The sequence below is a fragment of the Varroa destructor genome, unplaced genomic scaffold (genome assembly GCF_002443255.2).
Source record: "Varroa destructor unplaced genomic scaffold, Vdes_3.0 BEIS01000006.1, whole genome shotgun sequence".
Classification (NCBI taxonomy): Eukaryota; Metazoa; Arthropoda; class Arachnida; order Mesostigmata; family Varroidae; genus Varroa; species Varroa destructor.
Genome location: NW_019211459.1, coordinates 4,177,131 through 4,200,416, shown reverse-complemented (window position 1 = coordinate 4,200,416; position 23,286 = coordinate 4,177,131). Strand labels below are relative to the sequence as shown.

Here is a 23,286-nt window from a genome sequence, read left to right as displayed (position 1 = left end):
GCCAGTAGCTTTGATTAACATTGATGCTTCTATGCCAAACGATAAGGACGACAGCGCTGTTTGCCGCTATGCGCAAGACTACGACCGATCTAATACTAGCTTTCTAACTAAATGAGCTTTGACGGGCCGTTTAGATAGATGGCAATGCTATTTGAAAGTATATAGGCTATAGAAAAATATACTACTGCTTCGGTACGTTTTAAGCAGATTATGTAAAGGTTGAAGGTTTTACTGTTCAACAGAAGCGCGTAAGCGGGACACTTATTTACCACGACATCTCTATTGAGTGAAAGCCTCACCTTCCAGAGCTAATGTCAAAAGCATTTTGCCTCAATGAAGGTAGACCTAGTTGAAAAATGTCCCACTAAAACAGTTCGTTTTTATTGTGTACAAGCGCGATCGCAAAAAACACTATATTGTACGTAAAAACTCAAATAAGAATCTCGATTTATGATCATTATAACGCATACGAGGCGTGCAAATAACATTTATCAAAATTCGGTTGTGCTACACAAGAGAAACTTCCAGCTGAGTACCTATATCTTTCGTTCAATTTATCTTTTCAATGAATTTTTTTCTTCTCTTTGCGAACATGCTCATCTCTTTCCAGGTTTTTCCTTTAAAGGTTAATCTGAACACACTTCGATAGCTTATGATAATAGGCATGCCTTATCAACTCTTATCTATTTACGTAAAAACTACCACTTTACTCCTCAGTACTTTTTAAACGTAAGCTAAAGCACATGTATTACAGCGTTGAAAGATACACTAAACGAATCTAACCCTTCCAATCGGTACAATTTGTTAATGCTTCAAGAAAGCATATATATATATATACTTATGTCAACTAGGCAGACATTTACAAAGTATGAAAAAAACAAAAAGAAAAATAACAGCAGAAACACTGTTCTTTGAGTAATTCGGAAGTGAGCAGCCAAAAAAGACATCTAGTCAACGAATTTGATACATGTGAACCCTTTGTTTATATTTTTAGGTCTAAAACGAATATGAGGGGACATGAGACCAGAGTCACATGGGACAAGGTCAAATTCCAACATTGTACAATTGATGTTACTGAGTTTTTTTTTTTTGATCAAACTTCAGCAAACAGGGCTGTATGGGACAGTTGAGAACTACATATTCATAATGGGGGTTATATGGGTCAGAGTGAGATGGAGATACATAGGCTACTGCATTTTAGGCATACAGGAATCAATGTCAATTTTATGGAGAATTCGCGAGTACAATTGAGCGTAATAGAAATGCGTATACGCATATATATGGCGATATAACCGAAAGCGTCGTGGTTTCGCGCTCGGTAAACCATATGTCGTTGCTGTTAGCTATGAGTCACAATTGTTTTCTCGGAAAATCTCGACGACGTTATTTTTATAATGTAATACTGCTTCCGTATGCATTAGACCACGAATGATAGATACGATTTTTTACCGATAACTGTTTTTACCAAAACAATACATAGCCATAATCGTCATGTAGAGTTCAGTACGCCGTGAACGATGCGCCATTTTTCGAACAAGATGCAAATCATCAATGTGCCAGCTTCCCGGGCCATTCAGGGGGAACTTCACGCTGAGCAGCACAATTAGCTTCTATCTTTCGAATTTTACGCCCGGTAGCCCCGTAGGGCATGCTGTCAATCGCGAAACGTCTTTCCATGAATTCGAAACCAGGCAATAACGCGTGCCTAAAGTTATCGGGCAAGTACGTTACCCATTAAACTATCACGGGGACTGTGTAGCCTAACTCGGTGTCGGATATTTCAGCTTCTCTAGCTGATGATCAAAGCCCATCCTAAAAAGCTGTTCTTCTTTCAGCTCTACAGGTGGAAGTCGTTGGTGACCCATATTCCGCTTGGTAGGAATATGTAGGTCGCCGACATATAGGCTTTCAATTGGTACTTTCTGCAAGGTAAATGAATAATAGTAAATCCGCTTCGGTAATATAATAGAAGAATGTCTAACAAATGGGTTAAACCTGTGCCACTTATTGTCCCTAACGAAACAATGAGGTAAACATTTTTCTATATAGCTCCATCTACCTCTATATTGAAAGGTATAACTCCGATTTTCAACCAGATCTTATTTAGAATTTCCTACATAAATCTGTGAGAAATGTCAGCGCGTCAAGGTGAATCAACCAAAAAAATTGATATTTACCTCTTACTTTTTGACCTATGTCTTTCTATTGTTCCATTCTAGTTAGATTTTTCGATAGTCGGTCCAGGCCACCTTTTCAGATTCGACAAGGCTTACATGAATCGTTAGTGTAATATAGTGGGTTTAGATACGGTAGTTGAGAATTGTTTGTAGCATGACTTTCTCCATAAATTTACGGGTCCTGATGCTAGAAGAACACTCCAAAACTTCCGAGGCGGATAACCGTAGGTAGCGATCTGATACGGTTGTCCATGGGACGGATTCGGCGAAATCACCAATCAAACATCACTTGGAAAGCTGCAGTAGGCAGTCCTGTGCGTGATACATTTCTATCGGACTAACGATTGTTATTTTAGTTTTTTGAACGAGTTCTTGGTCAAGTTCAGTCCTGGTAGGTTACTATCGCGTTATCAACTTGGAGGCTGGATGACCAGTCGTCCATTTGCAACTAAATGCTTGTTTTGAGTATAGGAAAAGCCAAATATGACTAATGTGACTCGTTTCCATCGCTGTACTTTGCAATAGGGTCATTTGCCATGTGTCGGTACGACCGTGCGAAGCGTGTCGAGTGTTAAACATCAACAGTTTCACCAATCCCAGTCCAATATGCGCTTAGTGAAAATATATGATAGGGATCTAGAAGCCTAGGAGCGATTATGGTACTGATGCGAGTCCACTGGTCATTGCCGACGCATATGTATGCCGCAAATTATCTATATTGTACAAACCCCAATGGTGAATGATAACAGAAAATGAAGTGGGGTTTAACGTGGAGAAAAAAAAAATTAAATGAAACACGCTTCTCTCATCTTCACACATTTTCTGAAGCGGGTGCTTCAAATAAAAGGCCAAAATTTCGAAGGAAAGCTAATCGACCTTGAGGTTTGTGTGGCAGTCGTAGCACCAGACTCTTCTTCCGCTTCTAAAATAATCTTCTAGTTATTGGCTTTGCTCAGAAGAACACTTGTATCTTTCAATATCACAATTTATGAGGAAATCAATTTTGCATAGGCCAACCGTACAATGCAAATCATATTCAATGAGCTTATTAACCAAACAATCGATCGAAATGTCCAGTTCTCTAGGTTACTTGACCTATGAATATGACCTTCGAATTTTTTTGATAGGATTATTGCGGAGCATATGGAGTGTACTTGCATAGGTCGCGTGTACTGGATGTTTCGAAAGAGCTTTCATACTGAATTGGGATTTACTATGAACATGGCTGCTTTAAGGGCCGTCGGCAGACCGCCGGAGGACGGTAGAGCAACATACCCCACTGTAGTTGCAGATTACGGTAACACAGTTCTTAAGCAGCTTACGTAACAGCTATCTATTCGATTATCGCAAAGCAGGCACCGAGACGGGCGGAATTGTTATGTTAATTTTAACGCAATGTTCTTGTTGCTACTGCTGCTGCTTCTGCCGCTGGCGTTGCTATTTACTAAAATTTCTGGGTTCTCTAAGATCCAAAAACGCCTTAGCCTCAATTAGATTGTATATATTTTATAGCGTGTAATTTCTGTGGGGAGTGTCTCGTTATAGGCATTTGTTATACTGGACAAAGGTTTCCATTGGGGGCCCTCAACCAGCTGAAACTTGCTAAGAAGAAAGAGATGCTTGAACAAATATTTGCTATGGCAAACAGCCCGAAGCATCTTGTATGTATGGTTCGTACATTCCGTATTGTTTGGACCATATAATATTTGAAAGTCTGTGCGGGGATAGTTATGAACGAACACCGTAACATCTGCGAATTTGCCAGATCATGTGAGTGTACGCAGCAATGTATTTTTCCAGTACCTATTACGAAAACGTTTTCAGCCGTATCTAATATTTTAGTCGATTAGAAAGCTAAGAAACGCGCGTTTCTTAACACGCATTCGTCTGTTGTAGCGTAATTTAACTTGTCCTTGCCCTTTGCAACAACAAGCCCGATTATCGCTGATACTCAGTCCGGCTTGATTGGCCTACCGGTTCGTCGTTTCGTCTCCTGGTTATTAGAGCCTCGATATTTCTCCTCCATCGAATTTTATTTCATTAAGATGTCTTAAAGTTTTGTAGTAAAGATAAATATATATAAAAAGTCTCATGGGGCAATAGAGTCGAGTCCTATTTACTTGTTAGGGATTATAAGCCACTTGGATACAGGCTTATCGCCAAATGATATTGCTTAAATTTAAACAACAACACTGATTAGTTCACGTGCCTCAGATCCTCTCGCTCCTTCGAATTGGATAATAGGAACATATACCCATGAATGCTCCTTGTCTATTTCACCAAATAATAATGAATACATCACAATAATGGATAATAATGGAAATTGCACGTCTTTTTTTACGCTACACGTAACTTCATACATTTATTCGTAAACTGTGCATGGTGATGAATTCCGGACCACGATTAAAAAGAACTTGATAAAAATCTAAGCCAATGAATATTACTACTCAATTGTATATCAGATATAATATCATACTGATAGGATATTGTCAATCGTCTGTGATCGATATTGCAAGTACGATACCCAGAGCTATTTTTTTCAACAAATCAGATTGTGGTCGCAGGAGGTGCATGCTTCAAATACTGACGAGTTCGAAATCTAGACAGCGTAATCATGCACGTATTAGCCATGGATAATTGGTAGGCATTTTCCGATGATGTGTGCCCATGAAGAAAGAAACATCTTGATTTTGTTGGCCTTGTTGAAACAGTGAGGTCTGTAGTTGCTGTCAATGTCCATTCCAAATAGCTCAGGGTGCATCCCAAAGAAGTTAGGTATGGTATCAAATACACGAACGCTACAAAAGATTCTCCCATGTTTTGACAATCATACCCGTATTTTCAATGTTTTACTTACGGACAGAACAAGAAGAAACTGGTGTTAGACTTGAGCGCACATATATATAGAGATATATACGCACAAATAATCCATGTGTGTAATAAATATTTGACGGGCTCCAGCTTTATTGACTCGTGTTTAGACTAGTTCACTGTAAATAATATATTCTTTATGATTCTATCTAATATTTCAAAAATCTAAATTCAACTAAATAGAATTATATATTGTTGCCCATGTAACTTACTCATAGACAAACGCTTTTGATTGATTAACTTACTCACCTCACGTGACACGGATATCAAGCAGACGGTTAGCGTTTTCGTTCAGGGTCTTTCTCCTTTTCCGTATTCACAAAATTTCAGCTTCGTGCTTGAAACAGTGCTTTATAAAAATTTCCAAATGATACCTATGAAAAAAGAGTAAGTGTTCACGTAAACATCAATAGTGAAAATTAATGCGTATAGCTTAAAAATCCTTTCAGAGGCACCAGTCTCTTTATGGAACTTCTACACATATGAAGTCATGCGGCCTCCAAATTATTGTATTCAACTCTGGTGTTATTATGGCATAGATTTTTTGATACACTTGCCAACTTCGCTATTCCAGCATACACTGCAATGCGGTGTTCTTAGTTCCAGGGCAGTCACTTTTTTGTACGTTCTTCGTACCAGAAACGGAAGCGGCGGTACGGGGGCGTACAATCTTCGCTCGGCTCATTCGAGTTCTTTGTGAGAAGCAGTCGTTTCACCAGATGGTAGTCCGGCAAAAGAATTGTATATAATATAGGCTGCATAAATACTAACCAATTTGATTTCGCTAATACTAACGGATTATAACATTCAAGCACAACATTAGAATTGTGAAATGCAATGGTTTTTGTAAAATGCACAACAGACGCTTTCCGTTCCATATCTATCAATACAACTTGGAGAATGCTCAACGGCCATTAGCAAGATGCCCGGCGGTTCTTTTGTGAATCTGTAAACGTTTGCCCTTCTTCGACGTGCTGAATGACGTCCCTAACTAAAGTGATCCTATTAGATAACATTGTTTCATTCATCGCGAGAATAGGGCAACTTCGCCATTTGGGCATCCTCGATATGTCGGCGCCTCTTCCAGAGAGAAAACACCGTCGATGACGTTGTTTGCATTGTTCACGTTCTCGAAGCTTCACGATTACCTGGAAGGGTATCAAATTCATACGAAAATTAACTTCAATATCTTACATCATTAGCCTAATGAACTTTGCCAAACAAAAAAAGGCTAAATAGATAGTTGAAAAGCTAGGAAAAATACATAAGGCTCATAGAGAAGTACAAACCTGTTTAGCCACAGTTTTAACGATTGCTACAGCGGAACTCTTCGAACTATCTCTGAATTTATTTTTCTTCGCCCCTTTTTGCTGCTTCGTAATATCATTGCTACTATCTCCAAGAGCAACACTTCCTCGGAGGCCGACGCCTTTTTTCGCCACGTGTTTCGGATCCTTGCTTGACTTTAAGTCACTATTTTCCTCTTTAGCCTTCGCTTTTTCCTTACCATTGGAATTGTCCCTTGTAAGCCCATAGGGAATACCCAGGTCCACCGTCTTATTGGGAGCAGGACAACATCCAGAGAATATTGGTATCTTGGGTGGCTTAAGGTTGGAGCCGCACTCAGCTGAACCGGTGGCCGGCCCCTCCGACTGAAAATGAGGCCGATCTTCTTTTAGTAAAATAATAGAACTGGGTGGAATTTGGCGCTTTTTAACAGGAAGTAATCATATTAATGAAGACTCGAGTTGTGCGTGTTACGAATGGCTAGCGATCTATAGAAACTTGAATGAAAGTTGTACCACCATTCAAGAACAACTGTTTTTGTGCAAGATTAACTATAGTTGTAAGGAGCATAATAAGTGTGCTACAATATTTTGATATTAACATAGTTACAAGGCAAAAATTTGACTCGACCATGTACTGAAGACTTTTCGTACTTTCGTCCGATCGCTTTAACTGCAAAGGCAGTATTGCCTCCTATTTCTGTTGACGCAAAAAACCACTGTCGTAGGTTATTTGCATTGAACTGTTTCGATCCGAACCACGCCAACGGACTTGCGTGTGTTCTTGGAGCGCGCGCAATTTTCAAATTCATTGAGGAAAAAGCTATTATCTCTGTTAGGTGTATGTCAAAGTGTTTATTTGAGTACTACGATATAGGATCATTGTTTAAGCTTTACTCGCACCTTGTGCTCATTAACATCGAGTGACGAAAGTGTGAGAAGCGAATCTCCAGAAACATAGTCATCAACGGACGGAAGTGTAGCCTGTGCCACCGGAAACTTCTCATTTGCAGACGTACAACGATACACCAACTCTGCTTGTAATTTCTCGACGGAGTCTTCGCCTGTAGCAGTCTGTCAGAGCTCGAAAACGACGCATATAAATGTACAAACAGATCTTCATTTGTTTCATTGACAGTAGTCAAATCAGGTCGCATATATTATTATCAGTTATCAGATCTGAGTTTACTGCAGAATTTCGTGAGATAGATCAGTTTCTAGCTACATACTAGCTACTACATAGAACACATAGCTAGATTTTGCGCTTGATGGACAATCATCTTGTACCGTCCTGATGGTATTAGAGTAATTAGAGTATAATTAAAGTAGGTATAGCAGTAGTTAAAGCATTTGCAAGTATAAATCAAATCTATGGTCTTTAACTGTTTTCTATAGCAATATTGAATGTAATTAAGAAGCCGCGTCACAGGTAGGAATTAAAACAATTGCAAAGTGTAGAGTGAAGTTTGTCTACCACAATAATTAACGCTTTTGCTGCGGCACCCTCAGGACAATTTTGAACAAATTAAATATAAAATAAATATTGGTAGCCTCACTCGGTATATAAGTAAGACTAAAAAATAACGTTTTTGAGCTCCATGTTTCCGATATTGTTCATTCAGGATGACGCGATAGTCACTATTAATGAGCATTAGGCAGATGCTAGCTGAACTGCTCGAATAGCAAGGACTGCGTTATATAGACACTGCCAGAATCATTGTACATTTACGGGAATAGCATTAGGTTCGTCCACAGGAAGTCAACTTTGCCTCTGGGCCTACAAGTAACACAATATAATAATAATAATATTATAATAATAATAGTAATACAAGTAACACTACCGAAACAGCATATATCTACAAGCAAAAAAAATGATAAAAGTATACACTTACATATGTTGGCAGACTGTTTTTATCGTACGGCTTGACAGTTCAACACTTGTGCGGTATTACATGCTATGCTTGAAAACGTATTTTAACTACGGCCACTGATCTGAGGCTAGACTTCCTTCATGTTTTAAGGCCCAGTTATTAGGCCAGCTTTCAAGTGGTACTCAAGCACAAAATTAGTGACTATTGTTTATAGTCGGTCTATTTACATATTATAGTACTATAGTCTATTGTCGGCTGTTGTCTAAGAAGAAGTACTATGGGACTCCATGGGGTTGTTCTTACGTTTTAAATTAACCATTGTCAAGCTAGCCTGCCAAAAATTAGGGCTTAAAAAGTTAACATTTTGGGTGGAAATTCTTCTAAAGAAGGTGCGACCCCCATCATTACGAAACCTATTCACGTTCGTTCTTTGAATGTCTACTTTCTTCACTGCTATTAAATCTATTAACGACAAACAACAAAAGAGTAGAGCTAGTTTTTGTTTCATATATATGTATAGGTACATCATACGAGTTCAACGTTCTTTTCTAAGAGCCGATAAGGCCTTGTATAATGGATACCGTATTTACAGCACATCCAAATGAAATTAAATAGTTGCGGTTGGGTTGTACAATGACTGTGTCTATACATATCTTTATGACTTATTTATGTTTATCCTGGAACAAAAAAAGGTCAAAAAAATTGCCCGCAATCGATTTCATCGATGACGATATAACGTTGAATATCTGTTTGATCTATTTGGATAATATTAATAATCTACAAATTTGGATTTACCTTTCGAAAAATTACCTTCTTCGCAGTTAGATAAGATCTCTTGGGAGCCTATTTTTTAAACGAAAAATGAACTTCCAGTTGAAACATTTCTGATTTGTTTTCCACCGTAAACACATTTTTCACGTAAGTGTAAGCTTAACTTTTTTTTCCTTTAAAAATGATCAAAGTTTGAGTTTATACTTGTTTCGTATATAAAAGGAATTGTTTTGAAGCCAGTAGGGAAGACGTTATTTTGGAACCTACAACTGGACAGCGAGATGCAAAAAAGTACTCGATTCTATAACTCCCATTAACGTAAGTAAATGAAAATCACATTTTTTTTAAAGCAAGTAGGAATAAAGAAGTATTACGATTTCGGTTGTTATGTTTGAAACGGGCTGTTCTTTTTCGGGTATTTTCCACAGTAGCTCCTGGGAAGCCGCTGTCGCTCTGCTGATGCTCCACTTTGACTCTGAATCCTGCATTTTCAGTGCCTGAGAAAAATTAATACTTTTCTGAATTTGTTCATCTGCAGCTTCTGGAAACTGAACAGACACATCAGATGTCTTTGGCGCAGTTGCCAACTCGATGACGATTTCTGGCTTAGGACCCCCCTTTGTTTTGTCGCCACGTCGAAACCATTGAAATGCACCAGCGAGCGCGTTTGCTTTTTTTATTTCTTCAACTGTGCTTGGTAAGACCTTCTCAAAGTACTGCCGAAGACCACTATCGTCATCTTGCGATGAGTGCGCGTCGTACTTGTTAAGTCCTTCGACCTGACGAAGAACCTCAAGAGCGTGCTGGGCTTCGACCGAGGCATCTTGAGTCTTGTTTTTTCGTTTATACAGAACATCCTGAACTTTCTTCTTGTCCTTACGCCGTGGATGTTCTTCGCTCTTAATTTTGTTGTTATCGGCTTTTGTCGTCTTTTCCTCCTCCAGGTAGAGTTCGTTAGGCACAGAATCATGTGATGTCTTAGACGTATGCACTAAAGTACTGCTGAAACCTCGGCTGAGCTCTTTTGCCGATTTAATATACCACATGGGACCATTTGATTCAATTTCATGTTGCGATACTAGTATTTCTTTTGTAGGTTTCTTAAGAATTCGCTCGGGAGTAAGCAATTTTGCCTTCAGCTCGCCGGTAGGCACGTCTGAAACAGTTGGTGATGCTGCAGATTTTTTGCTTTCTAATATCTGTGAGGCTGGTGCAAACGCCAAAACCTCTTCATCCTGGGAGTCCACATCATCGTCAGATCGAATTTGTTCAAGTGGGCCTTCTTTATCCTTTTCGCCAAGCCGTCCTGTACGCTTTCTAAAGAGCGACTTTCGAAGTTGACCACCTATTCCCAGTATACCCCGTTTTTGGTATGTGGCGCTAGGGATTTCCCTTTGTTCCATGTAAAAATCAGTAGTCTTTCCAGGCTGCTCAAGGGTGATCTTTGAAGTAAATTCTTTGGCTCGTTGCTGTCGACTCTCTACGCTGGAGGTATCAGGGTTGGCCGTGGCTTTAAACTTTCCAAATGAAAATTTTGGTAAAAATCCTTTTTTTGATTCTACTGCAGTCTGCAATTTGCTGTACTGTACTTCTGATTTCGCATGTTCTACGTCCTCGTCAGAGGATGACATGCATTCTAATGAACAATAGCCTTTTCGTTTTATGCAAACCTGATGACTATGAGGCTGCTGGTTCGTAAGATCGGCCGGGTCACATGGATCGGGTTCGGGGTCGTCTGACTTGCTTTTTAGTGATTTTGTCTTGTCCTTACTTCGTTTCTCTGTCTGAAGCTTCTTACGATCAGGGCAATTTTTTGCGGAAATCTTCATTGAGGAGCTCCATGATTCTAGAATTTGCTGTGCAGCGTTCTTCTCCAAGTAACTAGCATCATCACTGACTATCAATGGAACCGAAAACTGGCTCGCTGACGGAGTATGTATCAATTCGGTGAGAACAGCACCGTTAGTCCACGGAAAATCTACGATCTGGAGTGTACTAATATCCTGGCAAAGCTGAAGATCCGTTTCAGATGAACTCCTTTGCTCTGCTTCGGCTTGCATATGGACCTTGGTTGAAGGTCCGTTCTTTGATACACTGGCCAGTTCTTTCTTAAAGGACGACATTGATTTTGGCCTTATACTACCTCCAACTGTAACAATTTCCCGCATACTGCGTATAACTTCCAGGTCCTTTTGCTCAATGATTCGAACTAACTTTAATTGATATGTATTATCGTTAGAACGGTGATCCTACCGGCACATCCATAGTATTCTGTACCGCTGTTCTGTGATGCCTTATACTGAAGTAACGTACCTGCAGACAAACGCACCAACACCTTCCACACTTATTCCTACTTTGAAGCTGAGAACAGTTCTACTTATTTTTTCCAATAGGTGGAATATTCTGATGGATAATATATCTACGAAATACAACACCATCTATGTGTATTTTACGTAGCGACAAGTTCGACAACGTCGTTAGCTCCCTTTCCTCCACACACCATTATACATTGTGCTTCTGGACAAGCGAAACAAGAGTCAGTATGCCAGCTTCCATCTCACACATAAACACATGATATGTTTATCTCTATTCCCGGCAGGTCGTAAACGTGACAAGCGTCGCTATTCGGGCTCACGCGTCATAAACAGCATTACAGTCGATGCTACTACTACATGACCAGGTGGCCATTTCAGTGGACTAAAGGAGCAGCGCCACCAGGTGACGAAAGTGTCAGGATCATGAAATTCCAGTAGTAGCAGGAGCACCAGTGCAATAGATAATAGAAACGAAGCCCCGTACTGACAAACCCGACCATTCGTTCTACGGGAAGCAAGGCAATGACAGAGACCTTCAACGTGAACGATAATATGCTGCCCGGTAGAAGACAAGGCTCATGTTGATATTGTGGGCTCTACAAGCACTACCGGCACTATTGAGGCCCTGCAGGAACAGCACTAACAATTCTAGCGACATTGGCAGCAAGCAGCAGCAGCAGCAGCAGCACGGACAATAGTGACAGCGAACAGAACGCGAATAGGAGTAAAGCTATGCGCCAAATGCCCATATCTCGAAGCACGACACTACTCATAAAGTTCTGTTGCTGCTTGATCGCCAGGTAATGGTCGGTATCGGGCCATCGATGATGACCAGTACGTTTCCGCCACTGTCTGCGTGAATGACAGTACTGCTGTGGTATTGGATCCGGCCCAATTCCCTAAACCGTCCTGAATTCCCTTAAATGGTCTAGCAATAGCATTACCCTAGAGTAACCGCAGCTATATCGGCCATAGCTTTCGTCTCTGTGTAGGTGGTCGCAGTAATGGTGGTTGCATCTTCTGCTGCTGTTTGTACGCAATTTATACGAACTGTTCCAATGATGTAGGTTACAAGTATGAAATTTAAGTACTAACTATTGGGATAATAAGTTGCTTGCTTTTATGGAACTCAGTTTTGAGAAATAATATAATATTCAATACAATACATAATACACAATAATACAATAATTTCATCCTGTCATTGTTTTTATATTTTACTATATATATATATATATATATATATATATATATATATATATATATATAGTAAGAAGGGCATTCAATGCTATATTTAATGCGCTGCTTCGCATAAGAAACACTAGCCGCTAACGAATCGCATCAATCAGACAAATTGAGGTTGCCCAGTCCTCGAGCACGCAAGCCGTCACAGCTAGCAGGCTTATCGGTTCAGCCTGATTAAACTTAAAACAATCATATCCCGTACATATAACTGTTTCTCCTAGAGATACAGGCCTGAGTTGCTGTACTTAGCCTACAATTCACCCTGTAGGTAATCTAAGTTGACTTACTGTAGTTATGAGCTGCCTCGCTTGCAGACATATGTAATTGATGCCAGAGAATACATTCACTTAAGAAATTGAAACATGACCGATTTTCTGACTCCCAGTTCAGTAAACTTGTTGGGAAAATAATGCGATAAAAAGCAATGTATCTGTAGTATGCTAAATAAAAATACTAAATATAGTTGTTATCGCAGTGAGGATTTATCAGAGTCTGTATTATATCGTTCTATAAAAAAAAATATACTTGTACAGATATATATGTATATATAAAAAACAAAAGGCCGCTTCAAATATGGGCAAAATAAGTTCCGCTATACAGAGACATATGATTTAACATTGCTCTACGAGCTTCAATGATACGATGCGTCGCAATTAGATCGAATGTGTTTAAGGAAAAAGGGAACGATCTTTATGTGTTTCCCCTTCGTCTGGACTATATATACAAATATATTTTTAATGCGATAAAACAAATGTATTTTGTATTTGTCAAGACGTTAACATAGCCGAAACGTCTGCGAAGGTGTATTCGTGATTTCAGTTCGATTGATCTGACGACTGTGCAGAAGTCTAAACGATTCATTCAAAATTGTATATGGAAGCACCTCAGCGTGTACACAGCAGATTTGCCTGGTGTAGGACACAAATTAGAAATATCGTAAAAAAAAAAAGTCATAACCTGCGCTCCTACTGAGTTACTAAATTAGATGGCTCTCTGAAATCCTCATATGGATAATTGCATTTCTAGGTCCAATCACGTCCTCAAGTACTTTGTCCGCATTGAAAATGCTGCGAGTGGTCCTATTGATTAAAATGGCTAAAGCGGAAAGAATGAATGATATGATTAAGGAAGCGAAACTAAATGCACTTATCGTTTGAGCCACTGTCTAGTGAGCTTAAAGTTGTGCATCACGGTTGTTCACTCTTCGACAAAATGGAAGTGGTCTGACTTGATCAGGAACTTCTGTCCGATCCTAAAGGCATGGGTGTCCATGTTTTGGGCAGCTGTTGTCGCTCCCTACAGAGGGCTCTCGGTTGCAACGTAATAATCATGCAGATAAATAGAATGACGGCGTCGAACCGAAACTGTGAGTATGCCAGATTATACGTTGTCGCCACCGCAACCAAGGAGTCGTCAGCTGCGTATTGGATCAGCCTCTGTGGGTGAAGAGAACGTTACGGTAATAAGAAGCGATCGAACGAAACGCAGCACATTGAAAAAAATCATTATGTCATCCTGTCCAATTCGTATTATGAGTGTTGTCACAGCATTTATAGCTTCGATAGGTAAAACTTCTATTTCAATGCGTCAACAGTAGAATAAGCGGTCTTTTTTGAATGCCTAATCGAAGGACATTGTGCAACGCTGCAATATACGAATGACTCGGCAACGAAACTGTACACAAAGTTAAACGTGAAAGCGTTATCTCTTTTTGTAGAGCTCATTTCAGAAACATGTAAAGCGAAAGTACGTTTAGAGAGAGAGAGACAGAGGGAGAAACGGAGGGAGAGAGAGAGTGCAAATTCGTAGTTAGGGAAAGTTCTAAGTACTTTTTAAGGCGCCAATACTTTAGCTGGAAACTAAGCCTATCTGATGGTTGTTGTTTTTTTTCTGAAACGTGCAAAAAGTTTACATTCTACTATCAAAAGCTTAGCCTTCTATCGGGTATGTATGTAAGTGCTCCGATAATTGTTACCTTTTTGCATATTAGTATGGCACAAACATGCTATTGGCTTGTTAAGATATCAAGGCCGTTGGCGGAACGCAACAACCGTTTGCAATCGCCCGCCATTATTGGCCTGTCTCACGAATCAATGGTAACGATCGGATTGTTTTTAAACAAGCAGTGAATTAGAAGCTACCTACGCTCTCGCTATGGGAAACGAAATACCTTGTTGTATGCATCAGATTTCCTGATATCCAGTTACTAATGGCTTATGTTTATAACACGATATGGTTAAAAATGCATCGTTTACCTTGGGTCTTTTTGCTCAACTGTGCTGAAAAGAAAGTGATAGGCCGTTCTAACAGTGACTGGTGATTTTTGTCTCTGATCAGAAAATCGATTATGTTCTATTTTATCAATTTATTATCCGAGAATTACGGGATACAGAAACTAAATAGGCTGTAAAATGTGTTATGCTTTATAGAAGAAGCAAATCTACTACGACTATGAGTGATCAATTAGTAATGAAGATTGAGTCGAAACTAAGCCGGCGGCTACGGTTACGATGCTAATGACAACGAGTCAAAAATAACCCGCGCAAATAAGACCCACTCAGAACAAGGCAGCTTTTTCTACATAATGTAACAAATAAGCACGCGCTATAGCAAACTATCAGCTCGTAAATGGTACCCTACGGACTCAATGGAGGCGAGTCCTCGAATTTTTTGAAGACGCACTGTGATGAGTGATGTGATTCTAGCAACAGGGCCCACACAGTGGACAAAACCATAATATGGCTTTGGCGTTCTTGACAGCCATATTAAACACTGCAGTAGGCTCTGTTAAACATAATATCCAGCTACAGTGTGGCATAAAGTGCCAACTCTCCAGTATATGATTATACTGAAAACTTTCTTCCTTTCTTGCTGTTTTAACATAAAGGCAGACGAAGAAAGATAGCGTATAATTTGCCTAAATGTTAGACCAGCGATGATGCTTCTTACGTAGGGTAACGGAGTAGTAACCACCAGGTGAGGCTTATAGTTAAAGAGAAAGGAATCCCAAAATTAGGTTTTCAATTGAATAAAGCAGGCGAACCTTTTAAACAGACGCAATTTCTAGTGCACGCCTATTCCCTTTCTAGCATTCATCATTTTAGGCATATATTTTTGTGTCTTATTCTACTGTAGACCTAAGTTTTCACAACTCTGCGCCTTGTCTACGATTAGAAGTTAATACATATAATAAGTTTAATTCTATTAACAATTATCATTTTCTTTATGATATGTTAGATGACTAAGGTGGGTTTATGACTACTTTCAATCCTATGGATCCATTGAAGAACACTGAAATAAGTCCCACAGCATCCCTTAAGATAGAATAAAACCTGTCAAATAAGAGAGATTAAGAGTCATCTTGGAAAACTTGATAGTTCGTTTAAGTAGATGTTTTGTTCCACACCTGTTTTTCAACAGGCTGGTAGACTAAGGTAATTTTCTTACATGGGAATGTTATTATGTCCGAGTGTAAAAACATTTTTAGCTTAAATGCCGTCAAAACCACTACATTATTCTTGTCTATGTGAGACGTTTAGGCATTGGACTATTTGAAAACGAAGCATAGGAGGCGTCACTTGAAATGGAAGACGAGCTTAACCCTGATCCGAACTGTCTCTGTCATGGTGAGATAACATTGACTATTCAAAACCTGATAAGAACTGTTGATCATTGTTGCCGTTGCTTATTTATATATTCTTACTACTTATTCTTCCAGTCACTCGCAACTCGAACAGAACTCGAAATTCTGCTCATTTTGTCTTTGAACTTTTCAACTTATTAACTCTAGTATATTGTCCATAGTTGTTTTGCTATTTAATTTCCACAGGGGTATAAACCTGTTTGTAATCGAAATTCAATCTGACAAATAGGTACTTTGAAATCAGCTGCGCATTATTTCCTAAGCGTCCCTATTTTCTAGGAAAATATTGACTTCTTCGAGGACTCGCCTCCAAAGGTAGGTTTATCAAGGGCAGGACAAGTCATATTTGGACTATTTAGAACTTAAACGTTTGCAGAGCAATGATAATAATAATAATAATTCTGTATTCTTAGCATACAACAACTCATAGATCTTTGTTAGCTTTTTCGAGCGTAGCATATAAACAAAAATTCTAACGTAAATTTTGTATGGTGACCTCTAATATTAATTTTATCCGATACACTTGTCGTATACGGAACATATACAGACTTGTAACCTTGTCACTTGAAGGAGCATTAATGAGAAACACTGAGATACATTTTTATCCTTACTTATTTGGCAACTATTTCTGATAATACCTTGCTTTGCAGGCTGATTTCACAGTGGACTTGAGTCAGGTAAGTGCTGCTGTCATGTAGATGCTAGTAGGCCCACCGCAGTGAACGTCACGGAAGAGACGACATACTCCTTTCGAAAGAATCAGTTACTATCGTTGAAACACGTGAAAACGATAGTTCCCCGTTGTGCCTGTTTACGAGAGGAGCACCTAAGTGTGAAATTCTATCACCTCGTGTTTGTACGTAACCGCACATTGTGAGGCACAGTGCTTTCAGAGAATTTATTTTAGGTATAAAGCTTTCACAGTGAGTGGGGACAGCAATCGTTTTAGTGGCAAACCCAGATTCGAAAATTCATTTGTTTCCTCAACAGAACGATTTACGGCAATAAAAAAAACTGCACTCGTAGAAGTAGTCTCTGACAATGACCGGTTATTTGCCCATTAACAGTTATTTTTAACCTGCTAATTATCACTTTTACTTGTGTGAATATTTTGCATAATTGACTATTGGTACTGCGAATGCGAATGACACCGTTAAGTTCCAGCAGAACGGAGTCCCGACTACACAACCTCCCCTCACTTCGCACCCACTTTCGGAGAACGGTGGCCTCTCGTGGCCGTCGCCTTATTGCGATCTAACGGCCTTCGATTCCCTCTTTTGAAACTGTATCAAAACTAAAGTTTATATGATAAGGCGAATAACTACCGATCCACTGAAAGCCAAAATTCAAACGGCACTCGAGTCGATCGCTATATGCTTTAAGCTATCATTGAAACAATAAGGCACTCGTCCTCTCCTATCGTCTTGGGGCAATCTGAAAGTCATTAGCTCAGACTGGGTTTCATCGTCAGACGACGATAGCCAACACGAAACTGAAATAAAACCCAACTCAATCTGCTCGCTCTGTATGTACAACTAAATATAGTGGAATATTGGTACACCCTGACGATTTAAGTGTTTCTATCCATCTTAATACAAGAAGCGCCACTTAACTGGTTTTTGCAAATAAAGCCTTTTCATTATTTACCTAATTTGATGAAATCTGTTTACATGGATGGATATATAATAATATGTTAGAAAATTCATCTGCTTGTATGTAGATGCATGTGTCGACTTGAAAGCTCATTGATCTGAAATTTATGAAATGTACCTTTTGCGACTTCATCGTATTAAATATTCTGTGTGATATAACTGGCAATTTAAGTATTACTATACTTATTCTTTTTATGGGTTGTGCAATTTTCAGGTGTTCCGTGAGCTAGAGACTTCAATCCAGGTACAGCGGCGTAGTATGCATATAAGATAATTGTTTCTACCTGCGGGTAAATCAAGCTTTTTGATTTAAAAGTAACCAGTGCTAGAGTGTGAAAAATAATGGCTTCTTCTACTTCTTCGGCTTCAAATTTATTTTCAGGACACTATCGAAATCTCGTCAATTTCATCTGATGTAAGTTTAAACCTGTAGCAGATAGAACGCGTTCGCAAGATGTTATATGGAATCAAAACATTTTTATACTCAAGCCCCATAATTTATTGCCATGGACGAGGTATCTCTTTTAGTAAGGACAGAAACGACGGTCGTAGTTTCTACTACTGACTCGTCGACGCTGGGACAACATTTCACAGCGTAGATGACCGTTTTATACTGATGACCCTTATACTAATACAGTTCTGGTTATACCTCTGCACTGGCGCGCTTCACCTAACGATTTAAGCATTTACAACAAGCCTGTCACAGCGCTATAACATTGTGTGCCCTTGCTTTCGAAAAACCTCGACGCATCGACTTGTTGAAACAGCTTCAAGGCAATTCTAATTGGTCAGTTTTGAAAAACATTCGATATTAGGTAAAAAGGTGTCAGGACCGTAGGTATTGATTTTACGCTACCAATCAGCTATATGTTATACAGTAGGATGGGTTCCGTATAGTTTGCAGTCGAAGAATAGATTAAGTAAAACACTTTCTGGAAATGGCGTAAACCAACTCAGTTCGGACACCTGTCGTTTAGTCATAATTGTTCGCGTGTGCTTTTCATTCAGGATGAACAGGATGTACCCGCAAATGAGCTGCTCATCACTGATTCCCCTATTAAGTCTTCCGCGGAGGTACAGCCAAATACAGTGGCACATGGTTCCGAGTTAGTCAAGTGTCATCATAATCCGTTATCTCAGGTACTTATACTGCCTGATCCAACGGAGTCAAGACGTTGTATTGAGTGCTTTCGCGTTAGGCTCCTCGAATTTGACATCTGTGTTGACTTATTGAAAGATCTTAAAGCCTTTAGTTTCCTAGTTGAGTCAACCCCACAGTTCTGCCAACTGCTGGCAATATTTACGCCATACGAAGCAAGAGTCCTTCTTGAGTTACTCGTCAACGGCGACTATAATAACAACGGCGCGGGCTCTAGCGTTTCTTCTCCACTGATCCACACCGCAACACGGTTACTCAAGCAGCTATTTTCTCTGGGGGCGCCTTGCGTAACGCCTAGTTTAATTACAACAGTTCTTCGAAACTCATCCTGCATAAAACCCGCTAGCCGGACCGAGCTTTTAACAGCCGTCCGTCAGTGGATAAAGTTGGCTCCTGAAAACGCTATTGGCGTGCAAAAGGACGCGGCATGCTTACTTGACGATGAATCATTTGAAGACTTTTCCCGTCCTTGGATACCTGCCACAGTCAGTGCTTTCGCTGTACTGACAGATATCATTGAGCACTCTAGGACAGATCGAGCGACCTTAAAGCGATATGTTGATCTATCCTTAGATATACTTGCAAGGGTAAACCTCAGCCAGGTTGACACATTAAATTCATCGAACGTAGGAGGTATGGCAATTCGGGGTTTATCAGTAGTAGCTTCAAGCCAACCCCAATGTTTATTCGAGCCTGCTAGTTCGGTTTTAGTGAAGTTATTCGAAAAACTGCACGCTTTTAGCCAACCTGCTGTATTCTATCTGTGTGGATTACTTACGACGGCAGTTAAGACGTACGGGACGGCGACGCCAATCGTTGCGCGAACATCTTTTGATTGTTTTCTTGGCGATTCAATAAAAAACAGCCCACCCCTAGATGTATTAATCACCATTATTGACTGTCTGGTAGGTCATATTGAAAGATACCAACTCTGACATTTGTATTTATTATATTAAAAAAAGTTTAGTGAGTGCATGAAAGAAGAAAAAATGTGATACTTACGAGATGCTTCTGCTGCAACAGAATATTGTATGTTGCGTAAAGTAGCCACAAGTTAACCCCGCATTTCTTCTTCAGCCTGCTTCCATAACGAGCAGCATTTCTGCTCATCGTGTCTCTCAGATTTAATGTATATATCTTATGTGTTTATCCATCACATTGATTTTTTTTTATTAAACTACCTCACCGAGTTGTCTATGCGCAGATAGCTCTTGGGGAATCTTCAGATTTCTTCGTTTGCGTGAGTATCTCGTGGATACTCGACCCGCTTATTGGACTGCTCGACACCCGTCGGCATTATCTGGATAGTCCCGATAATAGGATGTTATTCTGTAAAATATACGAGCTAATTGCGATAATCTGTTCCACCAAAGTAAGTTCGCCACACATTGCGAGGCCAACCAACTTACCAAGTAACATATATTGAGAGCCGATAGGTATTGTTAGCCGCGAAGAAAGCCTTAAAGTTCCTTTACTTTAGATTTCCCGAAAAAAAACCCCCTAACACTAATCTTGTTAATAATAACTATATTATAAAATATTCTTATAAACGCATGTGATCCCGTTACATTGGACAGTGCTCGACTCGTCGTGTGAGCTGAGATTTTTTTAACCGCTAGTAAATTTTGGTTGAAGGATGCAGCACAGAAGTAGGACGCTTTGAACACTAGTTTTTCTTCACCGAGACCATTCAACTTACTTTATAATGTAACACAATGCAGTTCCCTGTTGCCACTGAACTTATAAAAGTTGAAAGCTCTGTTCGTTGTTACAGTGTTCTATTATAATAGCAGACCTTTCCCATTCGATTCAAAGCAAATATTGCATCTGTCTTGAACACAATTATAAAATTTGAATTGTTCCAGAATCTGAAAAATATCGAGGGTCTCTCACTCCTCAAGTTGTACAAACACGCAGGCGAACGATATGAAGATCCTGATTTACGGCATGGTATTGTGAAAATGTTTTTTTCGCTTCTTTGCCGCGCATGGCCGCGAACCGCGTCCATGGAAAGTTGCTTAAACGCCATGTGCTCGAGTATCGCGTCTCATGAAGACGGTCGAACCAGCCTACAGGAACTGCTGAAGTCATCGTATCTATTTATCGATCTAGTTAGGAAAACCCAAATGCCCTTAATTCATAGTTCGTCATCAACCAGTTTAGATCAGACCGGCACTCCTGGGAGAGTTCTAAGTCCTCCGAAGTGTGCTCACTACTTTATAACTCAATGCCTACCGGTATTAATGCAGAAAGCGGCCCCAACAATATTTGATGACCCGGAAATCGGTAAACGCATGTTGAAGCTTTTAACTAAAGTCCTGCAAGTCATACTTACATTCAGTCTTCCGCCGGATGCACGCGACTTGACAATTGAATGTTTACGTCAGATCAAACGTCTTGTCAATATCCGTGAAACTGAAGGGAAAAAACTATTATTTTTGTTCATCTTGACAAGTGACAACGATATTTCGGAAGAGACGTTTTATGAGATTCAGGCCGGATTGACGACCCTTCTTGAAGAAGGATCATGTTCCCTGAACTCTGAGTACTGTGGCCTAATGCTCTATGGTCTAGTGAAAAGTGAGGATGCTACCTTTGATGAACTTAATGCTCTCATTTCTCGGATCTTGGAAACATTCGGACAGTGGAGACCTACATTTCAACGAAACGGTTTTCGACTTTTGCTAAAACTTTTAACAAATCAGTATACTGAAGAAGTTATGGAAAACAGAACGATAAATGCCCTCTCTGAATTAGTGACTGCCATAAAAACGGAAACAATCGAATTATTAGCATCAGACTTCATGGAAAACGTTGAGCTGCTAAGCGTAGTTATCTCCCATGAGCGTCTAGGCAGATTTGCTGTGCATGCGGTCCTTATGGCATGCAAGCGTGAGAAAATGTCGTTCGTTGTAAACGTGCTGATAGCATCTCTCCGAGGGACAGAGTGCTTCGCACGCTATTTGACAACATTGGAGGCATCGGAAATATTTCACGATAACCAAGCAAGGCTTTCTATAATCTGTGAATTAATCCACAAGGTGGTCGGAAGCTCTCCGAGTATTTACTGGCGTTTCAACCCGGTCATGAAATGCGCCTTACTACTTATGGATATGCAATCTGCAGTAATAGACTTAGATAAGATTAGAATTCGCATATTGTTACAATTAAGCATTGCGGCTGTTACTGCTGTGTCGATAATTCCGTCGATTGGTATTGATCTCGATTCTAGCGACGCCTCTCTACATTCCAAATTTATTTGTACTGCAAGCACCTTTTACAGCTCAACAGAAGCTCTGCAGGAAATCCTAATCATTATCTGCCTTATCCTACAGAAGTCATTCAGCCCAGAACGGGATAAGTTGGATGCAATTATTAGCAAAAAAGACACCTTCCTTCAAAAAGCAGTAGAGCTACATTTTCCATTAGTTCTGCAGTTGCTCCTAACGTTAAGACTTGACCGCTTTGATTTCACAAATGTGAAGCTTTCCGGCCCAAGACTACAAAACATGGTGCTAGATCCCGCGTTCCCTCCACATCAGAGATTACTCGCTATACAGGTTAGGGTTTATGTAATCTTACTAACTTGTTTTGTGTCTGAAGGAACGCTAGACAAATATTTCATATTGAAAAACGTTAGCGCATTTTTTGAGAATGGACATCCAGATGACTAAGCTACCGAAAGGTTACTTCGACAGCTCCTAATGGTCTTCCTGTGCGAGCTAATTCGCTTGTATGAAATCGTCAAGGTTTGTTGCAGTCTAGCTGAATTAATAGAAATAAAAAAAAAACGATTATGCCCAACAGAAATAAGGATATCATCAGGCCATAATTTTTATTGACTGTTACAGGTTCTGACGGCCGCTTACGAAGCGAGCAACGATCGACAGTTTCCCCAATTAGAGCCTTCACTTTCCGTAGAAAATCTGCAGCGTACTGCACATACACTTCTCCTCTCCCCGGCATTCGAAGAGGCCGGTTTTGCTTTGTGGAAGGCCATTAAAGGTGAGGCCATTAGTATACTGACGATACGATTGCAAGTCGAATTGGAAAGCAGTAACGATAATGAAGCAGGTGACAAAAGTTCCGAGGGTCCGCCCCATTCCTGCTGTCCTTTACGGCTCGATATTACGCGTCAACTGGAGCAATATTTACCGCCCTCTGAATATATTCCGAAGACATTGGCAGCTTTGTTACAAGCTTGCCGCAATCTACGTCTTGATGGGTATTAAAGTGTGTATTACATATATTATATATATATATATATCATATGTGATAGACTTTTAAAATTGACAACTA

The 23,286-nt window shown here is 39.8% G+C and overlaps 2 protein-coding genes across 5 annotated transcripts; one reads left to right on the top strand and one right to left on the bottom strand.

Moving 5' to 3' along the window:
* Positions 1 to 416: 416 nt before the first annotated feature.
* Positions 417 to 12,465, bottom strand: LOC111252617 (uncharacterized). Of its 3 annotated transcripts, none has more exons than XR_015330019.1 (5): positions 9,351 to 12,465; positions 7,238 to 7,408; positions 6,338 to 6,700; positions 5,298 to 6,196; positions 417 to 1,922 (listed from the first exon to the last, which is right to left on the bottom strand). XR_015330019.1 is itself a non-coding variant. In XM_022810813.2 (4 exons), the coding sequence occupies exons 1-4, from the start codon at positions 11,142 to 11,144 to the stop codon at positions 5,963 to 5,965; spliced, it is 2,562 nt and encodes an 853-aa protein (XP_022666548.1). In that variant the 5' UTR covers positions 11,145 to 12,465; the 3' UTR covers positions 4,508 to 5,962. The 3 variants fall into 3 exon arrangements, 1 of the variants encoding a protein (XP_022666548.1); XR_015330018.1 differs by lacking the exon at positions 417 to 1,922 and adding an exon at positions 4,508 to 5,029; XM_022810813.2 differs by lacking the exon at positions 417 to 1,922 and having other exon boundaries at positions 4,508 to 6,196.
* A 1,445-nt stretch (positions 12,466 to 13,910) lies between these two features.
* On the top strand, positions 13,911 to 23,219 carry LOC111252761 (uncharacterized). 2 transcript variants are annotated; one of them, XM_086992597.1, is made up of 9 exons: positions 13,911 to 14,477; positions 16,073 to 16,159; positions 16,456 to 16,491; positions 16,827 to 16,853; positions 18,043 to 18,072; positions 18,211 to 18,243; positions 20,192 to 20,359; positions 20,853 to 22,547; positions 22,839 to 23,219. In XM_086992597.1, exons 1-9 carry the CDS (start codon positions 14,406 to 14,408, stop codon positions 23,217 to 23,219), a joined length of 2,529 nt encoding a protein of 842 aa, XP_086848723.1. In that variant the 5' UTR covers positions 13,911 to 14,405. The 2 variants fall into 2 exon arrangements, with proteins under 2 accessions (XP_086848723.1, XP_086848724.1); XM_086992598.1 differs by lacking the exons at positions 20,192 to 20,359; positions 20,853 to 22,547 and adding an exon at positions 18,837 to 18,968 and having other exon boundaries at positions 13,916 to 14,477.
* The last annotated feature ends 67 nt before the right edge of the window (positions 23,220 to 23,286 follow it).